The sequence below is a fragment of the Bison bison genome, unplaced genomic scaffold, assembly GCF_000754665.1.
Source record: "Bison bison bison isolate TAMUID 2011002044 unplaced genomic scaffold, Bison_UMD1.0 scf7180017864373, whole genome shotgun sequence".
Lineage (NCBI taxonomy): Eukaryota > Metazoa > Chordata > Mammalia > Artiodactyla > Bovidae > Bison > Bison bison.
In genome coordinates, this window is record NW_011494945.1 from 4,887,485 (window position 1) to 4,910,246 (window position 22,762).

The following is a 22,762-nucleotide window of genomic DNA, read 5'->3' on the forward strand; positions in this document are numbered from 1 at the left end:
CAGCCATGAAATTAAAAGATGGTTACTCCTTGGAAGGAAAGTTATGACCAACCTAGAGAGCACATTCAAAACCAGAGACATTACTTTGCCAACAAAGGTTCGTCTAGTCAAGGCTATGGTTTTTCCTGTGGTCATGTATGGATGTGAGAGGTGGACTGTGAAGAAGGCTGAGCGCCGAAGAATTGATGCTTTTGAACTGTGGTGTTGGAGAAGACTCTTGAGAGTCCCTGGACTGCAAGGAGATCCAACCAGTCCATTCTGAAGGAGATCAGTCCTGGGTGTTCTTTGGAAGGAATGATGCTGAAGCTGAAACTCCAGTACTTTGGCCACCTCATGCGAAGAGTTGACTCATTGGAAAAGACTCTGATGCTGGGAGGGATTGGGGGCAGGAGGAGAAGGGGATGACAGAGGATGAGATGGCTGGATGGCATTACTGACTCGATGGGCGCGAGTCTGGGTGAACTCCAGGAGTTGGTGATGGACAGGGAGGCCTGGTGTGCTGCGATTCATGGGTCGCAAAGAGTCGGACACAAATGAGCGACTGAACTGAAGAAAAATATAATACAAACACAAGTAAAATGTACTTTATTTTTATTGTGTTGATAGTCCAAAGACTTACTAAAAAAGAAAAATCCCAGGTAAACTTACTGCCTTTTGTAGAAATGTAGTGTCAGTGAATATTTATCAAGCTCCTTTGCTATGTGATACTCTTTTACATATTCATGAATGTGGAAATAAGTTTAAAAGTTGATGCAATTTGATTAGTCTGCACTATGACTTATGAGGCTGTGATTTTTCTACAAAGATAATGTTTCTTTTCATACTTTGAATGATACAGGATAGCAGCTAGTTAAGGATAAGAGCTTCCAACATTAAACAAAAATTTTCCAGTGTTTTAAAAAAAGAACATGACTAAGTAGTTGTCATTGGGATCTTCCTCTTATTTTATTTCGCCTCATTCTTTGTTTAAAATGACATGTTGACTGTAAGCAATGAACACTACTAAGTATCATCTAGACTGGATGCTCCCATGTTTTGTTTTTTAGTTTATATTTATTTTCTCAGGTATTAATTCAAACACCTGCTTTTTTTCAGGGAGAGGTTTTTAATTTTATTTTAAGGAGAGAGGTGCTTGCTTCAGCCTCACAGAACTTCTCTCACGATTCATTGCATAGTTTTCTGTATGGAAGTCTAGTAGGTTGAGAACACAAATGGGCATCACTGAGGGCTTTTCATAAACCTCTGGTAACTTCAGATAATATTTTACTCACATTATGCTTAAAATTAACAGCATCTATTTATCTCTCATGAACTTGTGTTCCATGAAACATTGCCCAGTATCTGATAAGCAATTGGATAGTAGAGGACTATGTGTTACTTATTACTGTGTCCTTCGGTGTCAAGCAAAAAACAGTACACACTGTAGAAAATTAATATATATATATGAACACATATATTTCTATTCAAAAGTATATGACCAAATTCATTTATTTATTAAAAAAATTTTTATTGGAGTATAGTCGATTTGCAAAGTTGTGTTAGATTCATGTGTACAGCAAAGTGAATCCGTTATACAAATACATATATATCTCCACTCTTTTTTATTTTGGGGGTGTTGTTTAAAGTTGAAGTTTGGAAAAATATGTACTAATAAAAAATAATTTTAAATTTCTTATGTATTACTATTGTGTTACTTTGGAGAAGTAACAAAAGTTCTTTTTTAACTATCAGTGAAAGAAATGGCACACCACTAATGGGGATATGGGGATGGGCAAGCAAAACTTCCCAGAGCACTTAATTATATTAGTCTAACTTTCTGTCACCAGTGTCACATCCTGGGTTAGTCATGAGACAGAGAGTTTAAGAAATGTCTAAAAATGGCAAATTATAACAACACTTAACTATAAGTGCCATTATCATTAAAGAAATGAATGAAAGGAAAAGCCATGACTTTTAAGGAAGTTCTGTAGCAGACATCAGCTGTCTTATTTATAAAATGAGAAAAATGCATCAGATAATACTAAGATCCTTTCCACACAGCTTGCTTAATTCTTTTTCAGCAATAGAAAGGCCTCTTGACTGAGACAAGGAATGGACAAAAATCAGTTCCTATGAAAATAATGGTGAGATAGAAAAATACATAGTGTCACCATTCAGTGATGCAAATGTGTGGGCTCCTAAAGCTCTGTACCAGACACTGTGACTCACCTGCTGTCAGCCACAATAGAGCATTTCTGCGAGAGTTTGCCCTTACAGGGGTTTACTATGTTCTGGAAATGGACTGTCCAGCAATGTGACAGTTGGGAGCTTTTTGCTTCAGTGTGGAGTTCCAGCCTTCTGAGCTTCCTCTGTTCTGCAAGCTGTTTGTCCAGCGTTTCTGTGTTGGTGCCATCCATTATACTGTAACCTCTCGCAGGGCAGGGGCCACAGCCCATGCAAGTCTGTATCCCATTCTACCTTGCCCAGTGCTTTGCAGATAGTAGCTACTCAGTAAATGCCATTGGAATGATCTCTTTGTCTAGGGAATAATAATGAAACTGAACTCTTAAATGACAGTTCACATTAAAGAATATTCATATGGTATCTACCACCTAAAACGTTTGCTTTTTCTTGTGTTCATGAAACATGTGACCCTTTCTTCGGAGTCAGATCAGGTTCAGCTTTCTCCATGAAGCACTAACTGGTTGTTACAGCCTTTGACGATGGCTTCTTTTATATATATAGAATTTTATTTATCTTTGTCTATGCTGGGCCTTCATTGCTGTTCACAGGCTTTGTCTAGTTGCGGCGAGTGGGAACTACTCTTCGCTGTGGTGCACGGGCTTCTCATTGCGCTGGCTTCTCTTGTTGCACAGCACAGGCTTTAGGCACATGGGCTTCATAAGTTGCATGTGAGCTTTATTTTTTTGTCCCTCTCAGGTGGCCAAACATATTAGGTCTCTATCACATTAAATTTTGAGTTTATCACAGGGAACAAGAGTTCAGTGTTTCCTTGTATCCTACAAGCTTGGTGCCTTCACAGTAGATACTAAATAAACATTTGATGATGATCTTGGTGAACATAATGATCAATAATAAGTAGTTTACTCTTAAGGGTTCAGATCAGTGTCTTATAGCAAACTCCAAATACTTCACTTACATGTTTTCTAGGAGGCCAGTGCTTTGAGAGTGAAAACTTTGCTTCTGTGTTGCTCCATACAGGCCTTCTTTCCAGACCTCTGCAGCCTGGCTCAGCTTGCACCCAACAGTAGCCTCCTCTAGATCTTATTGTCTTAGTTTTTCTGGAAGCCAAGGGATTTGAAGGAAGATCAAATGTTTGAAAAAAAATGAAAGTCAAAATATATTTCCATGAGTTAATTTTGAACATACTGTACAAAGGGTAACAAAAGAATAGGCATTATAGATACTGCAGGTTGTTATTATCTAATAGGGTGCTCTGGATACACACAGTTGAAAATATGTAAGAATGTATAATATATAAATGCAAATATAATGCATCATATATGAACAATTGTATCTCTATACTCAGAGCCAAAAGTAGTCAAAGAAGGCCTGATGGGGACTTCCCTGAATCCACCTCCCAATGTGGGGGACGCAAGTTTGATACCTGGTCAGGGAACTAAGATCCCATATATTACTGGGCAACTAAGCCCCCATGCCACATCTAGAGAGCCTGTGCACCACAACGATGACCCAACGCAGCCAAAATAAGAAGAAGGTCTGATGGAAGGAGAGAGGCAGAAAGAGGGCAGAGGAAGGAAGGGAGGGAGGCAGGAAGGGAGGAGGGAAGGAAGGAAGAAAAGGCGACATGAGAACAGGTCCCAGGAATGAGGGATGGTGCTATGTGAGGCTTTCGGGTAAGTGGGATGACGTCTGTGTAGTCTATTTAGCTGACCAGGTCACTGGAGTGGCTTTCCCACTCCAAAGCAGGTTAAAAGACTGGTAGCAAGAGAAGAGGTCAACTGAAAAGGGGCGGAGGCTCAGTGTAAATAGTGGACAGTGCCTATGATTTATGATGTCTATGTGTCTATGATTTGCAGATTTATGATGTATTCAAAGCAGTGCTTGAGGAAGGTGAATTGTGTTATAATAATAGCTAACGTTTATTGAACGCTTATATGCCAGATGCATATGTGTAAGCACTTTATATACTTGCCCATTTTATCTTACAGCATCCCTATGAAGGAGACACTGACATTTCTATTGTACAGACAAGGAAACTGAGGCAAAGATCTGTGAAAGTGCTTCTGAGTAGCAGATTTAGAATATGAACTTGGGCTGTCTAACTGTAAAAGTGGTGTTGCCATCCACTATGTGATGTGGCCTCTCTTTCCATAGAGCTCTTTACATACTTGACAGAGAGTTGGAGACTCCTAAGGAGGTTGTAATGGTCCGAGGCATATAGTGACTAGACTGAGCGTGGGCTATGATCACAGAAAAAGTGAGAAAGGGATGAAACTGAGAAAAATTCCCATTGGAGAATCAATCAGGGGAACTTTCCTGCCGATCTAGTGGTTAAGACTCAGCACTTCCAATGTAAGGTATGTGGGTTCCATCCCTGGTTAGGAAACTAAGAATCCATATGTTGTGTGGTGTGACCAAAAAAATAAAGTTAAAAATTTTTTTAAAAGAGAGATCCAATCAGACTTGGTAGATATACTTGAATATGCAGAAGAGAGCTATTAGGACGGTAAAGATGTTTGTTGTCTATCTGTATGATTTCAATCCAAAAGTATTTCTTGAGCACTTACTATGTGCCAGAAACTGTTACATGCTGGCGCGGGAAGAATGATTCAAATACTTGAAGTCCCTGCATTTATGAAGCAAGACTGTGTTATTAGTAAATAATATATATATAAAACAGCTATATATGTATAGACTAGAAGGATCACAATGAACTGATGACACTGGTTTTCAGGAGAGGAACAAAATGGATGCAGGGGCCTGAGTAGAAGAGACACCAGTGTTATACTTACTGGATTTTTACAACACATCACGTGTTACTGACTCAAAAGTTGTGATTATTTTTTAAAAACTGGAATAAGACATATATGTGTATGTGTGTGTCTGTGTTTGTGTATTTGCCCGTGTGTGCATATACTTTCTGGCATTTCATAGGAAGAACTAGCTAAACTGGATGCTCCTGGGGAGGGGAATTGGGCAGATGGGGAACAGTAGTTAGGGTGGCTTTTCACTCTACACTTTGGTATCATTTGCATTTTTATGATTCAGATATTGAATATATTATGCATATACAAGTATTAGTTTAAAAATTGAGTTTTAAAAAATGGTAAGCAGAAACCTAGGAAGAGAGGTTTTATACACAAAGGTCACACAAATTTTAAACATGTTTTCTATACTATTGTGCTTTCTCCAAGTTGTAACTTTACCAAACTTAGCATTCAAAGAAAAAGTGTGTGTGTGCACATTGGGTGCAGGTGAACCAGCAAAAACATTGGTATTTGTGAAAATAAGGGAACTGAAATATTTGGGCCTTTGGCTAATGTGCAAAAAACTTCTCAGCTATCAAAATTCTCTTGATAAGTTTTAAAAAAACGCCTGAGGCAGTTTCACTTGATACAACAAACACACTGTTGAAACAGGTTCAACTGGTGGCTAGCCTCCACCCATAGGCTTCAGGGGGTTTGTGCTTTCTTGTAGAACTAACCCTGACATGACAGGACTAGGCTTTAAATCTGGATTGATCTACTCAGTCCCAAACAGTTTGGATCATGAAACCCTTTTGTCTTTCACAGAAGTAGGATGGCCTAATTTGGTGAAGTCATGATTAGATTGGGCTTCCCTAGTTGTTCAGTAGGTGGTAAAGAATCCACCTGCAATGCAGGAGACCCCAGTTCAATTCCTGGAAGATCCCCTGGAGAAGGGATAGGCTACCCACTCTAGTATTCTTGGGCTTCTCTGGTGGCTCAGACGGTAAAGAATCCGCCTGCAATGCAGGAGATCTGGGTTCGATCCCGGGGTTGGGAATCTCCTACAGAGAAAGGAATGGCTACCCACTCCAGTATTCTTGCCTGGAGAATTCACAATGTTGTGTTAGTTTCAGATGCACAGCAAAGTGATTTAGTTATACATATATACATTCTTTTTTTCAAATTATTTTCCCTTATAGGTTATTACAGAATACTGAGTAGAGTCCCTGTGTTATACAGTTTGTCCCTGCTGATTATCTATTTTATATGTAGTAGTGTGTATATGTTAATCCCACACTCCAATCCCCCCAGTTCTATACAGTTTTATCACAAGTGGGTTCATGTAGCCACCACCCACCTTAAAATACAGAGTGGTTTCATCATTACAAGGTTCTCATTTTGCCTTCCTATAACCTAACCAACTTCCCACCCATGACCTTTATGTCGGTTTTTTTCATTGCTGAGTAGTATTCCATTTTTTGAATTTGTTCATTTACCTATTGCTGGACGTTTGGGTTGTTTCCAAATTTTGACTATTATGAATAAAGCTACTATAAACATTCATGTACAAGTCTTTGTATGAACATATCCTTTCACTTCTCTTGTGTAAATATATAAGAACGGAATGGCTGATTCATATGGTCGATATAGTCTCAACTTTTTAAGTAACTGACAAACTTTTCCAAAGTAGTTGTATCCACTAGCAATGTATGGGAGTTCTAGTGGCTACACATTCTTTCCAACACTCCAGCCTTTTATAAAAATCAGTTTGGAGATACTAATTTACATACCATATAATTCACTCATTTATTTAAAGTATACAATTACATTGTCTTTACTGTATTTACAGAGATGTGCATCTAACAACATAGTCAATTTTAGAACATTTTCATCACCCCCAAAAGAAACCTCTGTATCACAATGAGGTCACTCCTTCAGTTCAGTTCAGTTGCTCAGTCGTGTCTGACTCTTTGTGACCCCTTGGACTGCAGCATGCTAGGCCTCCCTGTCCATCACCAACCTCTGGAGTTTACTCAAACTCATGTCCATTGAGTCACTGATGCCATCCAACCATCTCATCCTCTGTCATCCCCTCTCCTCCCGCCTTCAATCTTTCCCAGGATTTTTTTCAAATGAGTCAGTTCTTTGTGTCAGGTGACCAAAGTATTGGAGTTTCAGCTTCAGCATCAGTCCTTCCAATGAATACTCTCCCCAACCCTCTACACCAGTCCTATGCAACAGGTAATCTACTTTCTGTCTCTGTGGATTTGCCTATTCTGGACATTTTACATATGGAATCGTACAATATGTGGACTTTTGTGATGGGCATCTTACACATATTATAGTGTTTTCAAGGTACATCCATTTTGCAGCATGTGTCTATAATTCATTCCTGTTTATTCCATGGTATGGTTATACTACAAACCCACTCTTCAGTTTATGGATGTTGGGGTGAATTTTAGCCTTTTAAATTGAGGCCATTCTTATGGGTGTGTACTGACAGCATCACCAACTCAGTGGACATGAGTTTGAGCAAACTCTGAGAGATAGTGAAGGACAGGGGAGCCTGGCATGCTGCAGTCCATGGTGTTGCAAAGAGTCAGACACGACTTACAACTGAACCACAGCAGCAACTGATAACTCATTGTGATTTTTAGTTTGCATTTTCCTAATGATTAATAATGCTGTATGTCTGGAAAAGGTCTTTATTTTATTTGGTTTTTGAAAGATATTTTCTCTGTGTGGAGAATTTTCAGTTTAGAATTTTTCCTTTCAATCTTTCGGAAACGTTGCTCCACCATCTTCCAGCTTGCACTGACAACATATCTGCTCCTATCTTTATCTTTGTTCCTCTGTAGGCAATGTATCTCTTTTTTCTCCCCTTGGCTGTTTTTAAGTTCCTTTTTTAAAAATCAGATTCTATGCAATTTATTGTTTCTTCATGTTTCCTGTGTTTGGGATTATTAAAATTCTTGGAACTATGAGATTTTAGTTACAGCCCATCTCCCTTCAAATATCTTTGCCCTTCAGGAACTCCAAATACATGTACATTTGACCTCTTGAAAGTTGTCCTGTGGATCACTGAGGCTATCTCTTTTTTTCTAGTCTTTTTTGGTTGTGTTTCATTTTGGATAGTTTCTATTGCTATGTCTTCAAAATTCCATCATGTGAATTACTTCTGGGTTCATTTTGATAGATTTTTCTCCTCAGCATGGTTGTATTTTCCTTCTTCTTTGCATGCCTGGTAATGTTGTACTGGATGACAGCATTTTTTGAGTTTTGTTCTGAGATGCAGTTACTTAGAAGCAATTAGACCCCTTGTAGTGTTTTTAAAAGGAGAATCCACAGTGTTAAGACCTGATAATTTAATAAGAAACAATCTGATCAAATTTCCTTCCAGGGCATGAAACACTTAGCTACTAGATTCTATCTTGGCTAGAAGCATACATTTATCTCTAACTTCTTAAGAAATAATGTTATGTGCTTATAATACCATACTTTATTCATTTTTAAAAAATATTTATTTATTTTATTGGCTGGTCTCAGTTGTGGCATGTGGGATCTAGTTCTCTGACAGGGATCAAACCTGGGGCCCAGCATTGGGAGCACAGAGTCTTAGCAACTGGACCACCAAGGAAGTCCCACCATATTTTATTTATAATTTACACAGGCAAAGTGGCAGAGATGGTGTCTCTGACTTTGTTAACTTTAATTAACTTTTAAAATTAACTTTATTAATGCTCAAAATGAATGAACTCTTAAGTGTAAGACATGATTGGCAATAAAAGACGGGCGGGAATTTGGGGGAAGAATAACATTCCTCTCACCAAATGGTACTTCATGCCCCATCTCAAACTCAGATTCTCTTCCTAAAATTTACATACTGCATATCTGCTTGTCTCAAAGCCTATGTCACTTTCTGCTAAGTGACAATAATCCTAGCTATTATTGATGAAAGTTGGATTATGTCTGGCAGTTTTGTTGCTTCCCTCCTCTAATATTTATTAAATGCTTACTATGTGCCACATATATAGTTCTAGGTACTTGGTACATTAGCTGTTACTCTGTTAAATAGCCCAAAATTTAGAAGCTTAAAACAACTTTTGTAAGTCCAAAATCTGGGAGCAGCTTAATTTCTTCTGGGTCAGGGAGTCATGATGTTGCAGAAAAGATGTTGTTGACCAGGACTGCAGTCATCTAAAGCTTGACTGAGTCTAGAGAGTTTATTTCCAAGATGCTTTTTATGATCTTCCTTTGGAAGTGATACTCTATAATTTTTGCAATGTCGTATTTGCTGCTTAAAACCAGCCCCTGTCAATGTGAGAATATAACTGAGGGCCATCTTGGAAGGTGGCCTCCACACGTGAGAAGTAACAAAACAGATAAAAAATCTTTGCCCTCAAAGTTCACATCCTAGTAGGAGCAGCTGGACAATAAATAATAACATGATAAATTACTTAGCACTAATGGAAAAAAAACTATAAAGACTAAGTGATATTAGGATTGCTTTGGGGTCTGTTTGCAATTTTCAAATAGGATGTGCACAGTAGGTCTTATTGACTTTGGGTGGTAAGAGTGAGCTATGCAGGTTACTAAAGGAAGGGCATTCTAGGACACAGTGCATAGGTCCTGAGACAGAATCATGCCTGATGTGTTCTTGGAGCAACAGGGAGCCAGGAGTGGAGTGGAGCGGAGTGTGCAAGGGGAAAGTAGATGAGATTAGAGATGAGGGAGTCAAACTGAGTGAAATGGGGAACTACTGGAAGATTTTGAGCAGAGGGCTTTATATTTTTTTCATTCCCTCTTACTATGTCTTACGCTTCTGTTCAGTAAATGTTTGTGGATTGATTTCACTGGGAGCCTAAGTGAAAATGCTGACTTAAGAGTTAGATACTAATAGTGACAACTGCTGGATGACGGTTCCAAGGCAGCCAAAAGGGGAGATGTTTTGAGGCAGACAAAACATAGTGGAAACTTCAGGCTATACCACATAGCTAAAGATATTTTAGAAATACCATTAAGATAATTCACACACTTAAAAGAAGGTCTTCAGTCCCACTGTCTCATTTTTTTGGACACAGATGAAGGAGGTTTCCTTTTATCTACTCTGACACTTGATAGCGTTTTGTCCTATGACCACAAGCAGTGCATCACAAATACAGTGTCATTGAGTGACAATGTAGTGTTTTTAAAAGGAGAATCCCCAATGTTAAGACCTGATGATTTAATAAGAAAGAATCTGATCAAATTTCCTTCCAGAACATGGGACAGTTAGCTACTAGATTAGTGACTTATTGGTCATTATTTTCAGGTGCAAGAGAGGTTACATTGTGAAGCAACCACTTTAATTAGGTTCTACAACGATAATTATTTAAAATGGGATGATCTACTTTTCAGCTGTTAAGAGCTTTTTGTTCTAGGAAGTGAGTGTTGTTATACCCATTTATACATATTTTAATGTTTTATAAATGCCTAATAAATAAAATATTCAAAAAGTTACTGAGAATTATTCTGCCTTAGCATTAGAGTTCATCTCCTCAGGACAGGTGGTAATAGCACTCGAATGTTCTTTGAATGAACAACCTCATGAACAAGTGAGCTGTGTTGCAGGGTAGCATCTGCCTAAAATGCATTTGGATCCCTGTTTTCTTTATCAGAGTGGCATGACTTCCACAAAGGGAAATGATCCTCATGTTGCGTCTCACCTCCCCTGACCCCCAGCTTCTACGTTCTAAAGTACATAGAGAGGCTTCCCTGGTGGCTCAGTGGCAAAGAATCTGCTTGCCAATGCAGGAGACACGGGTTCGATCTCTGGTTCAGGAAGATGCCACGTGCTGCAGAACAGCTATTAAGCTGGTGCTCTAGAGCCCGGGAACTGTAACTGCTGAGCCCACACGTGGCAGCTACTGAAGCTTGCATACTTTAGAGCCTGTGCTCCGCAACAAGAGAAGCCACTGCAATGAGAAGCCCACACACTGCAGTGAAGACCCAGCATAGCCAAAAAAAAAAAAAAGTACAGAGCGCTATCAGCCCTACAAAGTGTCTACTGACTCATATCAGTTCCGAACTGTTACTGCTTTGCAACCAGATAAGGACAGAAACTGAGGGCAGCGTTGTAAGAGTTTTTATATAATATTTGTCAGCTGAATTAATTTTTTTGAATCAAGCTGTATCTTTTTAAAAATTCATTTTCATAGTAATTGACTTACAGCAGTTTAAACAGCCATCCATCCATAACAGATTGGAAATAAAAACTGTCCTTCAAAAATTTAACAAACACTATTCTAGATGACCCTTTAGCCCAGATACAAACAGAAAAAGATGTGGTGGTTCCCACATTAGTCCAGCCTTGTCTCTTTGAATGTGTGAATTCCACTGGCCTCTGAACCTGCCTGGTCTTATTGGAAACTTGGCCTCCATTCTATTTCTGCATCTGGTCTGAAATGTAGTAGGCTCAGCCCAGCGTGTCTCCACAGGCCTGTATCTGCCCAAAGGCAGCAATCTTCTAACTTCACACCGCTGTCCTGTGCTATAAACTATGATAGGTGGCTCCAGGGAAGCAGTGAGCAACAGCACGGACTTTTCTAGTAGATACTGTATGTACTCTAGTTTCATAACTTGCTTTTCTCGCTTCAGTTCAGTTCAGTTCAGTCGGTCTTTGAGACCCCATGAACCGCAGCATGCCAGGCCTCCCTGTCCATCACTAACTCCCAGAGTTCACTCAAACTCACGTCCATCGAGTCGGTGATGCCATCCAGCCATCTCATCCTCTGTCATCCCCTTCTCCTCCTGCCCCCAATCCCTCCCAGCATCAGTCTTTTCCAATGAGTCAACTCTTCGCATGAGGTGGCCAAAGTACTGGAGTTTCATTCCTTCCAAAAGCATCATTCCTTCCAAAGAACACCCAGGGCTGATCTCCTTTAGAATGGACTGGTTGGATCTCCTTGCAGTCCAAGGGACTCTCAAGAGTCTTCTCCAACACCACAGTTCAAAAGCATCAATTCTTTGGTGCTCAGCTTTCTTCACAGTCCAACTCTCACATCCATACATCACCACTGGAAAACCATAGCCTTGACTAGATGGACCTTTGTTGACAAAGTAATGTCTCTGCTTTTGAATATGCTGTCCAGGTTGGTCATAACTTTCCTTCCAAGGAGTAAGCTTCTTTTAATTTCATGGCTGCAATCACCATCTAGAGTGATTTTGGAGCCTTGGAGCCCCCAAAAATAAAGTCAGCCACTGTTTCCCCATCTATTTGCCATGAAGTGATGGGACTGGATGCCATAATCTTAGTTTTCTGAATGTTGAGTTTTAAGCCAACTTTTTTACTTTCCTTTTTCACTTTCGTCAAGAGGCTCTTTAGTTCTTCTTCACTTTCTGCCATAAAGGTGGTGTCATCTGCATATCTGAGGTTTTTGATATTTCTCCCGGCAATCTTGATTCCAGCTTGTGCTTCATCCAGCCCAGTGTTTCTCATGATGTACTCTGCATATAAGTTAAATAAGCAGGGTGACAATATACAGCCTTGACATACTCCTTTTCGTATTTGGAACCAGTCTGTTGTTCCATGTCCAGTTGCTTCTTGACCTGCATACAGATTTCTCAAGAGGCAGGTCAGGTGGTCTGGTATTCCCATCTCTTTCAGAATTTTCCAGTTTGTTGTGATCCACAGTCAAAGTCTTTGGCATAGTAAATAAAGCAGAAATAGATGTTTTTCTGGAACTCTCTTGCTTTTTCCATGATCCAGCGGATGTTGGCAATTTGATCTCTGGTTCCTCTGCCTTTTCTAAAACCAGCTTGAACATCTGGAAGTTCATGGTTCATGTATTGCTGAAGCCTGGCTTGGAGAATTTTAAGCATCACTTTACTAGCTTAACATGTTAAAAAAGTCTTATCATACCAATAGAGACCTATGGGTTTTGACAGCGTCAACATATTTCAATGTACAATTATTTTTAAAATTTGTATTTATTATCATTGTGTTGTGCTGGGTCTTTATTGCCGTGTGCAGGCCTTCTCCAGCTGCAGCAGCTGGGGGCTACTCCCTAGCTGTAGGTGACAGGCTTTAGTAGTTGTGTCACACGGGCTTACTTGCCCCATGGCACGTGGGATCTTCCCAGACCAAGGATCGAACCCGTGTTCCCTGCATTGGCAGGTGGATTCTTAACCACTGGACCACTAGGGAAGTCTCTCAATGAATGATCATTTAACCAGTCTCTTACAGGCTCACAGGTTTGTTCTACTGTGTTAAGCAATTCTTTCAAATTAGAAGTGAATACATTGAACAAGTTTGCATAAAAGGTTATTCTTTATGAAAGTGCCTGTAATCTCACAGTCCCAGCATAGCAAATTTGGGTTCTTTTATCTACCTCTTGGCTCAATTAAATTCAACATATCCAAAAGCAACCCTGTTATCTCCTACCCCAGTCCTCCTCCGTCTCCCGAGTTGTCAGCAGAAGCCAGCCAGAAGACTAGATTGCCTTCTTTTTACCTCTTTAGCCTCATGTTTATATATTTTCTGTTTTAGTAATTTTACTGCATTAGTTGTAACATTTCTTACCTTTCCTCTTACAGGAGTCTAACCCATCTCTTGACATCCAGTCTTTACCCCCAGCCAAAATGGATTTCTGCAGTCCATTTTGAAACTCCCTCCAGGATTCTTTTTTGTTCCCTAGTCAAGTTTCTTCAGGAAATTATACAGGAATTTCCCTCATTATACAGAAATCTTTAGCTGAGAACAATTTCTGGAGTCAGCTATGATCTGCCAGTAGCTAGCACTTGGTGGAGGGGGGAGCTAAGGGGGAAATGAAATCCAAATTTAGCACCAAAGTATCCACTGGCAATCTTTCCAGCATCTTAATCATTTTCCCCACTTCTTTCCCTATGCAGTCCTTCACCTAAATGGAGATTCTTACTATTTCTGGAGCAAGCAATTCACCTTGATCTGTTTGAAAAAAGATCTGCTTCAGTTCAGTTCAGTCACTCAGTCATGTCCGACTCTTTGCGACCCCATGAATCGCAGCACACCAGGCCTCCCTGTCCATCACCAACTCCCGGTGTTCACTCAGACTCACGTCCATCGAGTCAGTGATGCCATCCAGCCATCTCATCCTCTGTCGTCCCCTTCTCCTCCTGCCCCCAATCCCTCCCAGCATCAGACTCTTATCCAATGAGTCAACTCTTCGCATGAGGTGGCCAAAGTACTGGAGTTTCAGCTTTAGCATCATTCCTTCCAAAGAAATCCCAGGGCTGATCTCCTTGCAGTCCAAGGGACTCTCAAGAGTCTTCTCCAACACCACAGTTCAAAAGCATCAATTCTTCGGCGCTCAGCCTTCTTCACAGTCCAACTCTCACATCCATACATGACCACAGGAAAAACCATAGCCTTGACTAGACGAACTTTTGTTAGCAAAGTAATGTCTCTGCTTTTCAATATGCTATCTAGGTTGGTCATAACTTTCCTTCCCGGGAGTAAGCGTCTTTTAATGTCATGGCTGCAGTCACCATCTGCATTGATTTTGGAGCCCAGAAAAAAAAAGTCTGCCACTGTTTCCACTGTTTCCCCATCTATTTCCCATGAAGTGATGGGACCGGATGCCATGATCTTCCTTTTCTGAATGTTGAGCTTTAAGCCAACTCTTTCACTCTCCACTTTCACTTTCATCAAGAAGCTTTTTAGTTCCTCTTCACTTCGTTATTTAGTATATCCTGGAAAACCCCATGGACCGAGGAGCCTGGTAGGCTGCAGTCCATGGGGTCGCTAAGAGTTGGACATGACTGAGCGACTTCACTTTCACTTTTCACTTTCATGCATTGGAGAAGGAAATGGCAACCCACTCCAGTGTTCTTGCCTGGAGAATCCCAGGGACAGGGGAGCCTGGTGGGCTACCGTCTATGGGGTCGCAGAGTAGGACACGACTGAAGTGACTTAGCATAGCACAGCTATTAGCTCAAAGATGACCTCTTTCATTGAATCTTTCCTACCCGTCCTCCACCCCCAGGTAAGAGGCTTTTGCAGCACATGTCACTCTCAGATCATTATTTATATGTCTACTTCCTCTACTAGAATGAGATCCCAGGAGGGTGAGCAATTATGTCTTGTGTGTGTGCCTGCTAAGTTGCTTCAGTCGTGTCTGACTCTGTGCGACCCTATAGACTGAAGACTGCCAGGCTCCTTTGTCCATAGGATTCTCCAGGCAAGAACAGGAGTGGGTTGCTGTCCTTCCTCCAGGGGATCTTCCCCACCAGGGATCAAACCCTCATCTCTTCAGTCTACCTGCATTGGCAGATGGGTTCTTTACCACTAGTGCCACCTGGGAAGCCTGATTATGTCTTACTTACTTTTATATACTCATCATCTAGCACTATGTACTGAATCTTAATTCATATCCAGGATTTGTAGCTGACTAAACATTCATGCAGTTTTACCTAGTTAGTATAATAAACACATTTCCTTTAGAATTTTAATGTAATTGCATTGACAGTATGAGCAGATTAACCAGGACCCTAATTTTTGACATCTAGGTTGTTTCTACAAATGACTTTGTATATGGCTATCTACGAATTTTCTTCAAGTTAAAAATGCACTGCCAGATTATCCTCCTCAAGAACTATTTTCCAGGCTACCATCATTGAATTGGTATCTTTTTCCATAAAAACTTCACCAGCATTTATGTTCAGTCGCTCAGTCGTGTCTGACTCTTTGCAACCCCATGGACTGCAGCACCAGGCTTCTCTGTCTTTCACCATCTCCCAGAGCTTGCTCAAACTCATGTCCATTGAGTCGGTGATGCCTTCCAACCATCTCATCCCTCTGTCGTCCCCTTCTCCTCCCGCCTTCAATCTTTCCCAGCATCAGGGTCTTTTCAAATGAGTCAGTTCTTCCAATCAGGTGGCCAAAGTATTGGAGTTTCAGCTTCAGCATAAGTCCTTCCAATGAATATTCAGGACCGATTTCCTTTAGGATTGACTGGTTGGATATCCTTGCAGCCCAAGGGACTCTCAAGAGTCTTCTCCAACACTCCACTTCATAAACATCAATTCTTCAGCGCTCAGTGTTCTTTATAGCCCAACTCTCACATCCATAGATGACTGCTGGAAAAACCATAGCTTTGACTAGATGGACCTTTGTTGGCAAAGTAACGTCTCTGCTTTTTAATATGCTGTCTAGTTTGGTCATAGCTTTTCTTCCAAGGAGCAAGCGTCTTTTAATTTCATGGCTGCATTAGGTTCCTATTTCTCCTTATTTTCCATGCTTTTAATCCCTGTCAAATAATGAGGGCTAAGTTGGGGGAAATGAGTAGGAGAGCCCATGCACATGTGTGGAGAACCAGGGTGAAGGACATCACAGGGTTAATGAAGGCAGCTAACTCCCAGAGTTCACTTCAACCTCCCTTACTACTTTTTTCTGGAACAAAATCTTTATTAGTATAGTTAACGTACAATATTATGTAATTATAGGTGTACAATGTAGTGATTCACAATTTTTAAAGGTTATACTCCATTATAGTTATAAAATACTGGCTATATTCTCTGTACAATATATCCGTATAGCTTATTTTACACCTAACAGTTTGTACCTATTAATTCCCTGCCCTGAAACTAATTGTTTTTGTAAATAAAGGAGGTGAAATAACTGAATCCCCAAGTTTTGAGTAGGTATTCAAAGGGAGACTTATTTGGAAAAGGTTTAGCTGAGGGACTGCTTAGTGATTAAGAAAATGAGCCAGAGTTTTGAATCTGGACTCACCATTTCTACTTGTGGAACCTTGGGCAAGATACTTTGACAGTTTTGGGAACCTGTTTTTGTCATAAGGTTCCATTAACTAAATCCTCCCCAAGGACAGGAATAGTATGTTAACAGAATAAAGGAGACAAACCACATGGTCATTTCAGTGGATGTAAAACGTTGGGGAGGGGTGTCTGCCAAAATACAATACCCATTCGTGAGAAAAACAAAGTATAAACAGAAGTATTATATATAAAAGGTATCCATCTAGGCACCTACATAAAACCAACAGCATTCTTGATGGACTACTCTTCTTAAAATTGGCATGCACAAGCCTTAATAGTACAAAACCCATCTACCAATGCAGGAGACGTAAGAGATGTGAGTTCGATTCCTGGGTTGGGAAGATCCCCTGGAAAAGGGCTTGGCAACCCACTCCAGTATTCTTGCCTGGAAAATCCCATGGCAGAGGAGGCTGGTGGGCTGCAATCCATGGGGTCACAAAGAGGTGGACACAACTGAGCAACTTAGCATGCACACGCAAAGGCTGAGGCGAGGAAAACCCCTAGGGAGCAAAATCCAAGGATGCACTTACTCCCAGATGCCGACTTACACCACCCTGATCTGACCGTACTCCTTGAATTTCACTCCCTAGGTGTCTTCCCAACCTTAAAATAGTCACAAGCTGCTCTTACCATTTACACTCAACATATATTAGAGGTCCTAACAGGTAAACAGGTAAGAAAATAATTTTTCAAACCAGTAAGCAACACAGAGAACAGACTTATGGACATGGGGAGAGGGGAGGAGAGGGTGAGATGTATGGGAAGAGTAACGTGGAAACTTACATTACCATATGTAAAATAGATAGCCAACAGGAATTTGCTGTATGGCTCAGGAAACTCAAACAGGGGCCCTGTATCCACCTAGAGGGGTGGAATGGGGAGGGAAATGGGAGGAAGCTTCAAAAGGGAGGGGATATATGTATACCTATGGCTGATTCATGTTGAGGTTTGACAGAAAACAGCAAAATTCTGTAAAGCAATTATCCTTCAATAAAAAATAATTTTAAGTGAGCTTATTTATTAGCAAGTTCTCATGATACAAGAGAAAAAAATTTTAATTGTTATCTGTGAGTTATCAATTGGAAAAAAACCCAATTCCACTGATAGATTTTTACCAAAAAATCTTAAAGTTATGACAATCAAAATCACATAAAACATTATACCAAACATTGCTGAGAAAAAGATGACAGATGGATTCAACTCAATCCTAATCCATCATAGTGCCCATCAGGACTTTAAAAAGAACTACTCCAGACACTACTAGAAAAATGAAGACAGACTAGGAGAAAATATTTACAAAATACACCAAAAAACTGTATCCAAAATATATAGTTCCATATCTCATTAATGAAAAGAGCCAATTTTTAAATATACAAAGCTTTCATTCTAAGAATACAGTAATGGCTAACTGAACACATGAGAGCGCATACTCATTAGAGAAATGTAGATTAACACAAGATACTACTACACACTCAGAAGCCACAATGCTTGTATGAGGAAATGTTCATAGCAGCTTTATTAATATTTTCTCACAATGGAGAACCAACAAAATGTTCATTTAACAGAATAGCTAAACAAATTGTAGTACATTCATACAGTGGAATACTACTCGGCAATAAGAAATACATGGGTTCAACCTCTCAAAACGTTGTACTTATGAAAGCATTAAGTGATTCAATTTAGTTTCAGAGCTGGGATGGGGAAGGAAACCCTACTCTTTAGTGAAAAAAATCTGGATAGTAGTTAAACTACCTAGAGTAACGCTTCATTGCTTAGGTAGTGGTATAAGGGAACTTTCTTTGGTCCTGATGTGGCTGTGGGCCAAGAGTGTACATTCTTAAAACTTGTAAAAGATTTGTATATATCAACTTTTTGTAAATCTGACCTAATGAGGTGTGTGTAGCAGATAGTTCAGTGTACCAGAGCAGAACTGAGGACTCTGAAGCTAGAGTGTGATGGTTCAAGGAGAAATTTGAGTATACATCCAATTTAGATGTTTAATTATAAATATCAACCTATTTGGGGGTCTTCTAACTCACGTGTGTTGTCAGTTGCTCAGTTGTGTCTGACTCTTTGTGACCCCATGGACTGTAGCCCGCCGGGCTCCTCTGTCCATGGGACCCTCCAGGCGAAAAATATTGGAGTAGGCTGCCATGTCCTACTTCAACAGCATATGGGACATCTCTTGACACTGCCAAAAGTTTTCTTCCAATCTGAGTTACATCACAAACCTGACTCTGCCTCAATTTCATCCTAGGTTTCTGGTTTGGGCACTCAGGAAAATGCTGGATTACAAGTAGTTTGAAGATGGTTCAGTTTGGGAATAAGAACTGACATTTCTCGCGTTGTAAAGGACTAACAAAGTAAATCCTAAGGAGCAAATGGACGTGGGGAGAAACTAGGGAAGTAAAACAAACTGATGGGGATCAACAGTGGACATGCCTGCAGTGGCCTTCTGTAGTCTCTAAAGGTAGAAATGGGTGGGTAGGAATTCAAAGGACTAACACTTCTTCCACTGTAACAAAAAGAGAAAGGCAGATGAAAATGTAAAGTTTGAAGGTGGGTAGCTGGGAAGTGGTGTTATCTGGCTAAGACAATAGAAGTCTTTTCTCTTTCATAGTGTGTCACATTTACCACATTCAGATTATGTCCCTGAATCTCATCAGTTAACACCAGGTGTTTGCCGAACTCAAGCCACCTGTCCCTATAAAAAAATCTGGCACTGTAGGACTGCACACACCTTTAGCATCTTGCTTTTCTAAGATCAACCTTTTCTTTTTAGAGCTGGGCTCTGTGGCACTCAGGAATCTTGGTTCACTGACTAGAGAGCTAACCTGTGCCCTCTGCACTGGGAGCACAGAGTCTTAACCAATGGACCGCCAGGGAGGTCCCTAAGATCAACCCTTTTTAACTCAGATTTTGGACAATATTCTGATAAGCTTATTTTAAGAAAGATCTGAATATAATAAAGATTCCAGTTTTTAGCTTATTGTATATGAGACTGAAGAACTGAAATTTCGCCAAATGATGAGATACGTATCTGCATGGCACAAAGATCAAAAGCTTTTAACTATGTTCTAGTTGCAAGAACTGAATTAAACTCTGCTCCCCACCCACCAGGAAGTACCTATTCCATAATAAATGCTGGAATATTCCATCTCCAAACTTTTCTAGTTCCAAACTCTAGCATTCTTATTCTACTTACACTTTTCCTACTCTGATGACCTGGGATACAGCCCAGATGATTTCCTTTCAGCTTCAGTTATGAAGCTACTATCAACAACAAACGTTTAAAACTGTTCTCCCAGAACTTAAAGATCTTTATAACATCTCCCATAACCTTAAAAAAAAACATTAAATATTGATTCCTTCAATTAATTATAAAAACTTTATATAGAGTCTACTATTTGGTCATGTATACTATTTAAAAAAATACATTGACAGAAAACTTTCTGAATGTCACTAGACAATGAATTAAGCAAACCTTTATTGAATTTTAAATTGTGGGTACAGAAATACATTCCAAGTGATTTATGTCCAACACCATGAAGAGAGAAATTATGGCACCAAAATTTTCCCTCCTCTATCATACATATTAGGATTAATTTAGATTACTAGTCAATCTATTTTTCATTTTTTTCTAGGCTTTGTTCCATACAAAATTTGTGCAGGTCTTCAACATGAAATAGAAATCTTTTAAATCTATTAGGGGAAGGAAAATCAGACCTCAAGCCAATAAATGTCATCAAATCTACTGGGACGCTGTTCAAGAACAAAATCCACTTTGAGCATTGGTCCTCATAATAGCACCAAAACATTAGGTACTGTGCGTAATTATAGAAAATCAGAATGATTCATTGATTGAAAGCTTCTTCAATGAAGCTTTGAATCAACAATGCGTTTAAAATAAAAGTCAAGTGTTCCAACCACTTGATTTCAAATCAAGCAGATTTTATGTTCAGAAACACTAAAAAAAAAGTGTTTCCATTATAAATACGGAAGGAACAAAAGCATCACTGCATCACTCCAGAAAGAATCAAAAATTGTTTGAGGACAAGAAGAAATACAAAATTGAGTCAACTTTGCTCTTTTATCAACTGCTTAAATGTCCATGTTAGCAAATACAGCTAAAAGATGCCAACTCTTTTATGCCTGTATTTTTAGGTCATTTCCCAGCAATGATTTTGTAATTTTGTGTGTAACGTTTTGTGGATAGCATTCTGCTGCACTGAATATGTCTGAATAACCTTAACAGTTCTCATTCATCACCTGATCCTATTCCATGGTGAAAGGAATACAAACAAGCAAGAGGAAAGTCAGAACACTATTACATGTAGCATAAAGTCATGGAACTTTTAAGTCACAAGATGGAAAAGACATTGACTCTGCTTTGAACCAAAGTTCATGGCATATCATTAACAGAAATTAGTGGAAATGGCTACGAAAGTAAAAGTTAAGGTGAATCATCTGACCTGACTTGATTTGTTGAAACCGATACCTTTATCTTAAATCTCGTTAATAAATTGTGATAAAAATGCTTTTGTACTACTGAGCAAGTTAATAACGACATGGTACTTATGAGAAGCTCATTTCATTTAATGGGGGACACCAAATGGCACAGTTTCCATACAGTTCTGCCAATATTCCCTAGTACCAATCTACGCCTTCTTTGCTAATCAACAATAGTTTATTCCAAAAGAGTGCATGGCAATGAAAAATGTCAAACTCCATTGACCTTAAAAGAAAATTAAGCCTAGGGTCTACCCCCGCCTTCCCCCTCTGGGGTATAGATTCGTATAAAACCCACAGTGTAACAGTGTATTGCTTTATTGAGGGGGTGTGGTTGGGAGGGGAGACACCATGGTAACGGTAGGAATCCAAGTAATACAAGTACAGGAAGCAGTGTTAAAATATAAATACACAGAAGGGATAGTTTTCTTAGAGGACTCCACTCGTGGAAGAAGAACTTTAATTGCTGTTGCAAAAACATCTGTATGAAGTAGAAATTGGTTTCAATAACGTTAGTAGAGAATATGTTCTAGAAAGTGGAGGTAACTGGATGTAAAATCCTGGCAGCAATTAATAGAACAGTCCCAGATGGCTAGGCTGAGGCCAACACCTAATGAGGACGAAAGCCTTGTCTGTGGGGAATTTTGGATGACACCTGGAGAAATATTACACTGTGCGTAAACCAAATTGAATTGTTTTCACAAGTGTTGTAAAGTTTCGTATAGTAAAAGGTTTTTTCTACATGCACTTCAATTTCACAGCAAGAGTGGCATAGGATACCTAAACACAGAAGAGAGCATTCATGCAAGATATCTAACTCCTTGATATAATAATGCATACAATTCAAAATGATTACACTATCATTACATCTAGGGCTTTCTGCAACTACGAGGTGGTGGTTATGGAAAGCATGGCCCTTGGTATCAATATCTAAAAAGCAGCCACCACCTTCTTCTATGTGTGTTCTCTTTTTGCGTTTTTTCTTCATGTTTCTTAATCAACTCTGCTGTTGTTGCTGCTTCTTAGCAAAACTGGTAAAAACAAAATTGTAATCATTGAACAAAGCGCTCTGGCAATCAAGACGTTTAAAACCTTCAATCTTCTGGGGTGAGGAAAGCACTGTGCGACATTTAGAACTCTGGGGGAAAATGAAATTAACCATTAGCGTTTCCAATATGCAGTAATATTTTCAAACAAAGTATTTAAGACTGCTATTTTAGTCAGACTGTAGCACTGGGGGCTTCCCTGGTGGCTCAGAGTGATAAATAATCTGCCTGCCAGTGCAGGAGACACAGGTTTGATCCCTGATCCAGGAAGATCCCACATGCCACAGATCAAGTTAAGTCCATGTACCATGACTGAGCCCTTGTGCCCTACAGCCCGTGATCCACAACAAGAGAAGCCACCATTAATGGGAAGCCCACGCCCTGCAACGAAGAGTAGCCCCTGCTCTCTACAACTAGAGAAAAGCCTGTGCAGCAACGAAAACCCAGCACAACGAGAAATAAATAAATAAAATTAAAAAACCA

At 39.7% G+C, this 22,762-nt stretch overlaps 2 protein-coding genes across 3 annotated transcripts in view; one reads left to right on the forward strand and one right to left on the reverse strand.

The window, feature by feature from the left end:
- CDK19 (cyclin-dependent kinase 19) overlaps positions 1-22,762 on the forward strand; it is a 272,481-nt gene that overhangs the window by 26,161 nt on the left and 223,558 nt on the right. The window lies entirely within an intron of this gene.
- The window catches only part of AMD1 (adenosylmethionine decarboxylase 1), a 57,669-nt gene continuing 52,611 nt past the window's right edge, over positions 17,705-22,762 (reverse strand). For both annotated transcript variants that reach the window (XM_010856613.1, XM_010856612.1), the window contains exon 9: positions 17,705-22,371. In XM_010856613.1, coding sequence (XP_010854915.1) covers positions 22,231-22,371 — 141 coding nt within the window. In that variant the 3' untranslated portion in view covers positions 17,705-22,230. The remainder of the gene's footprint in view (positions 22,372-22,762) is intronic.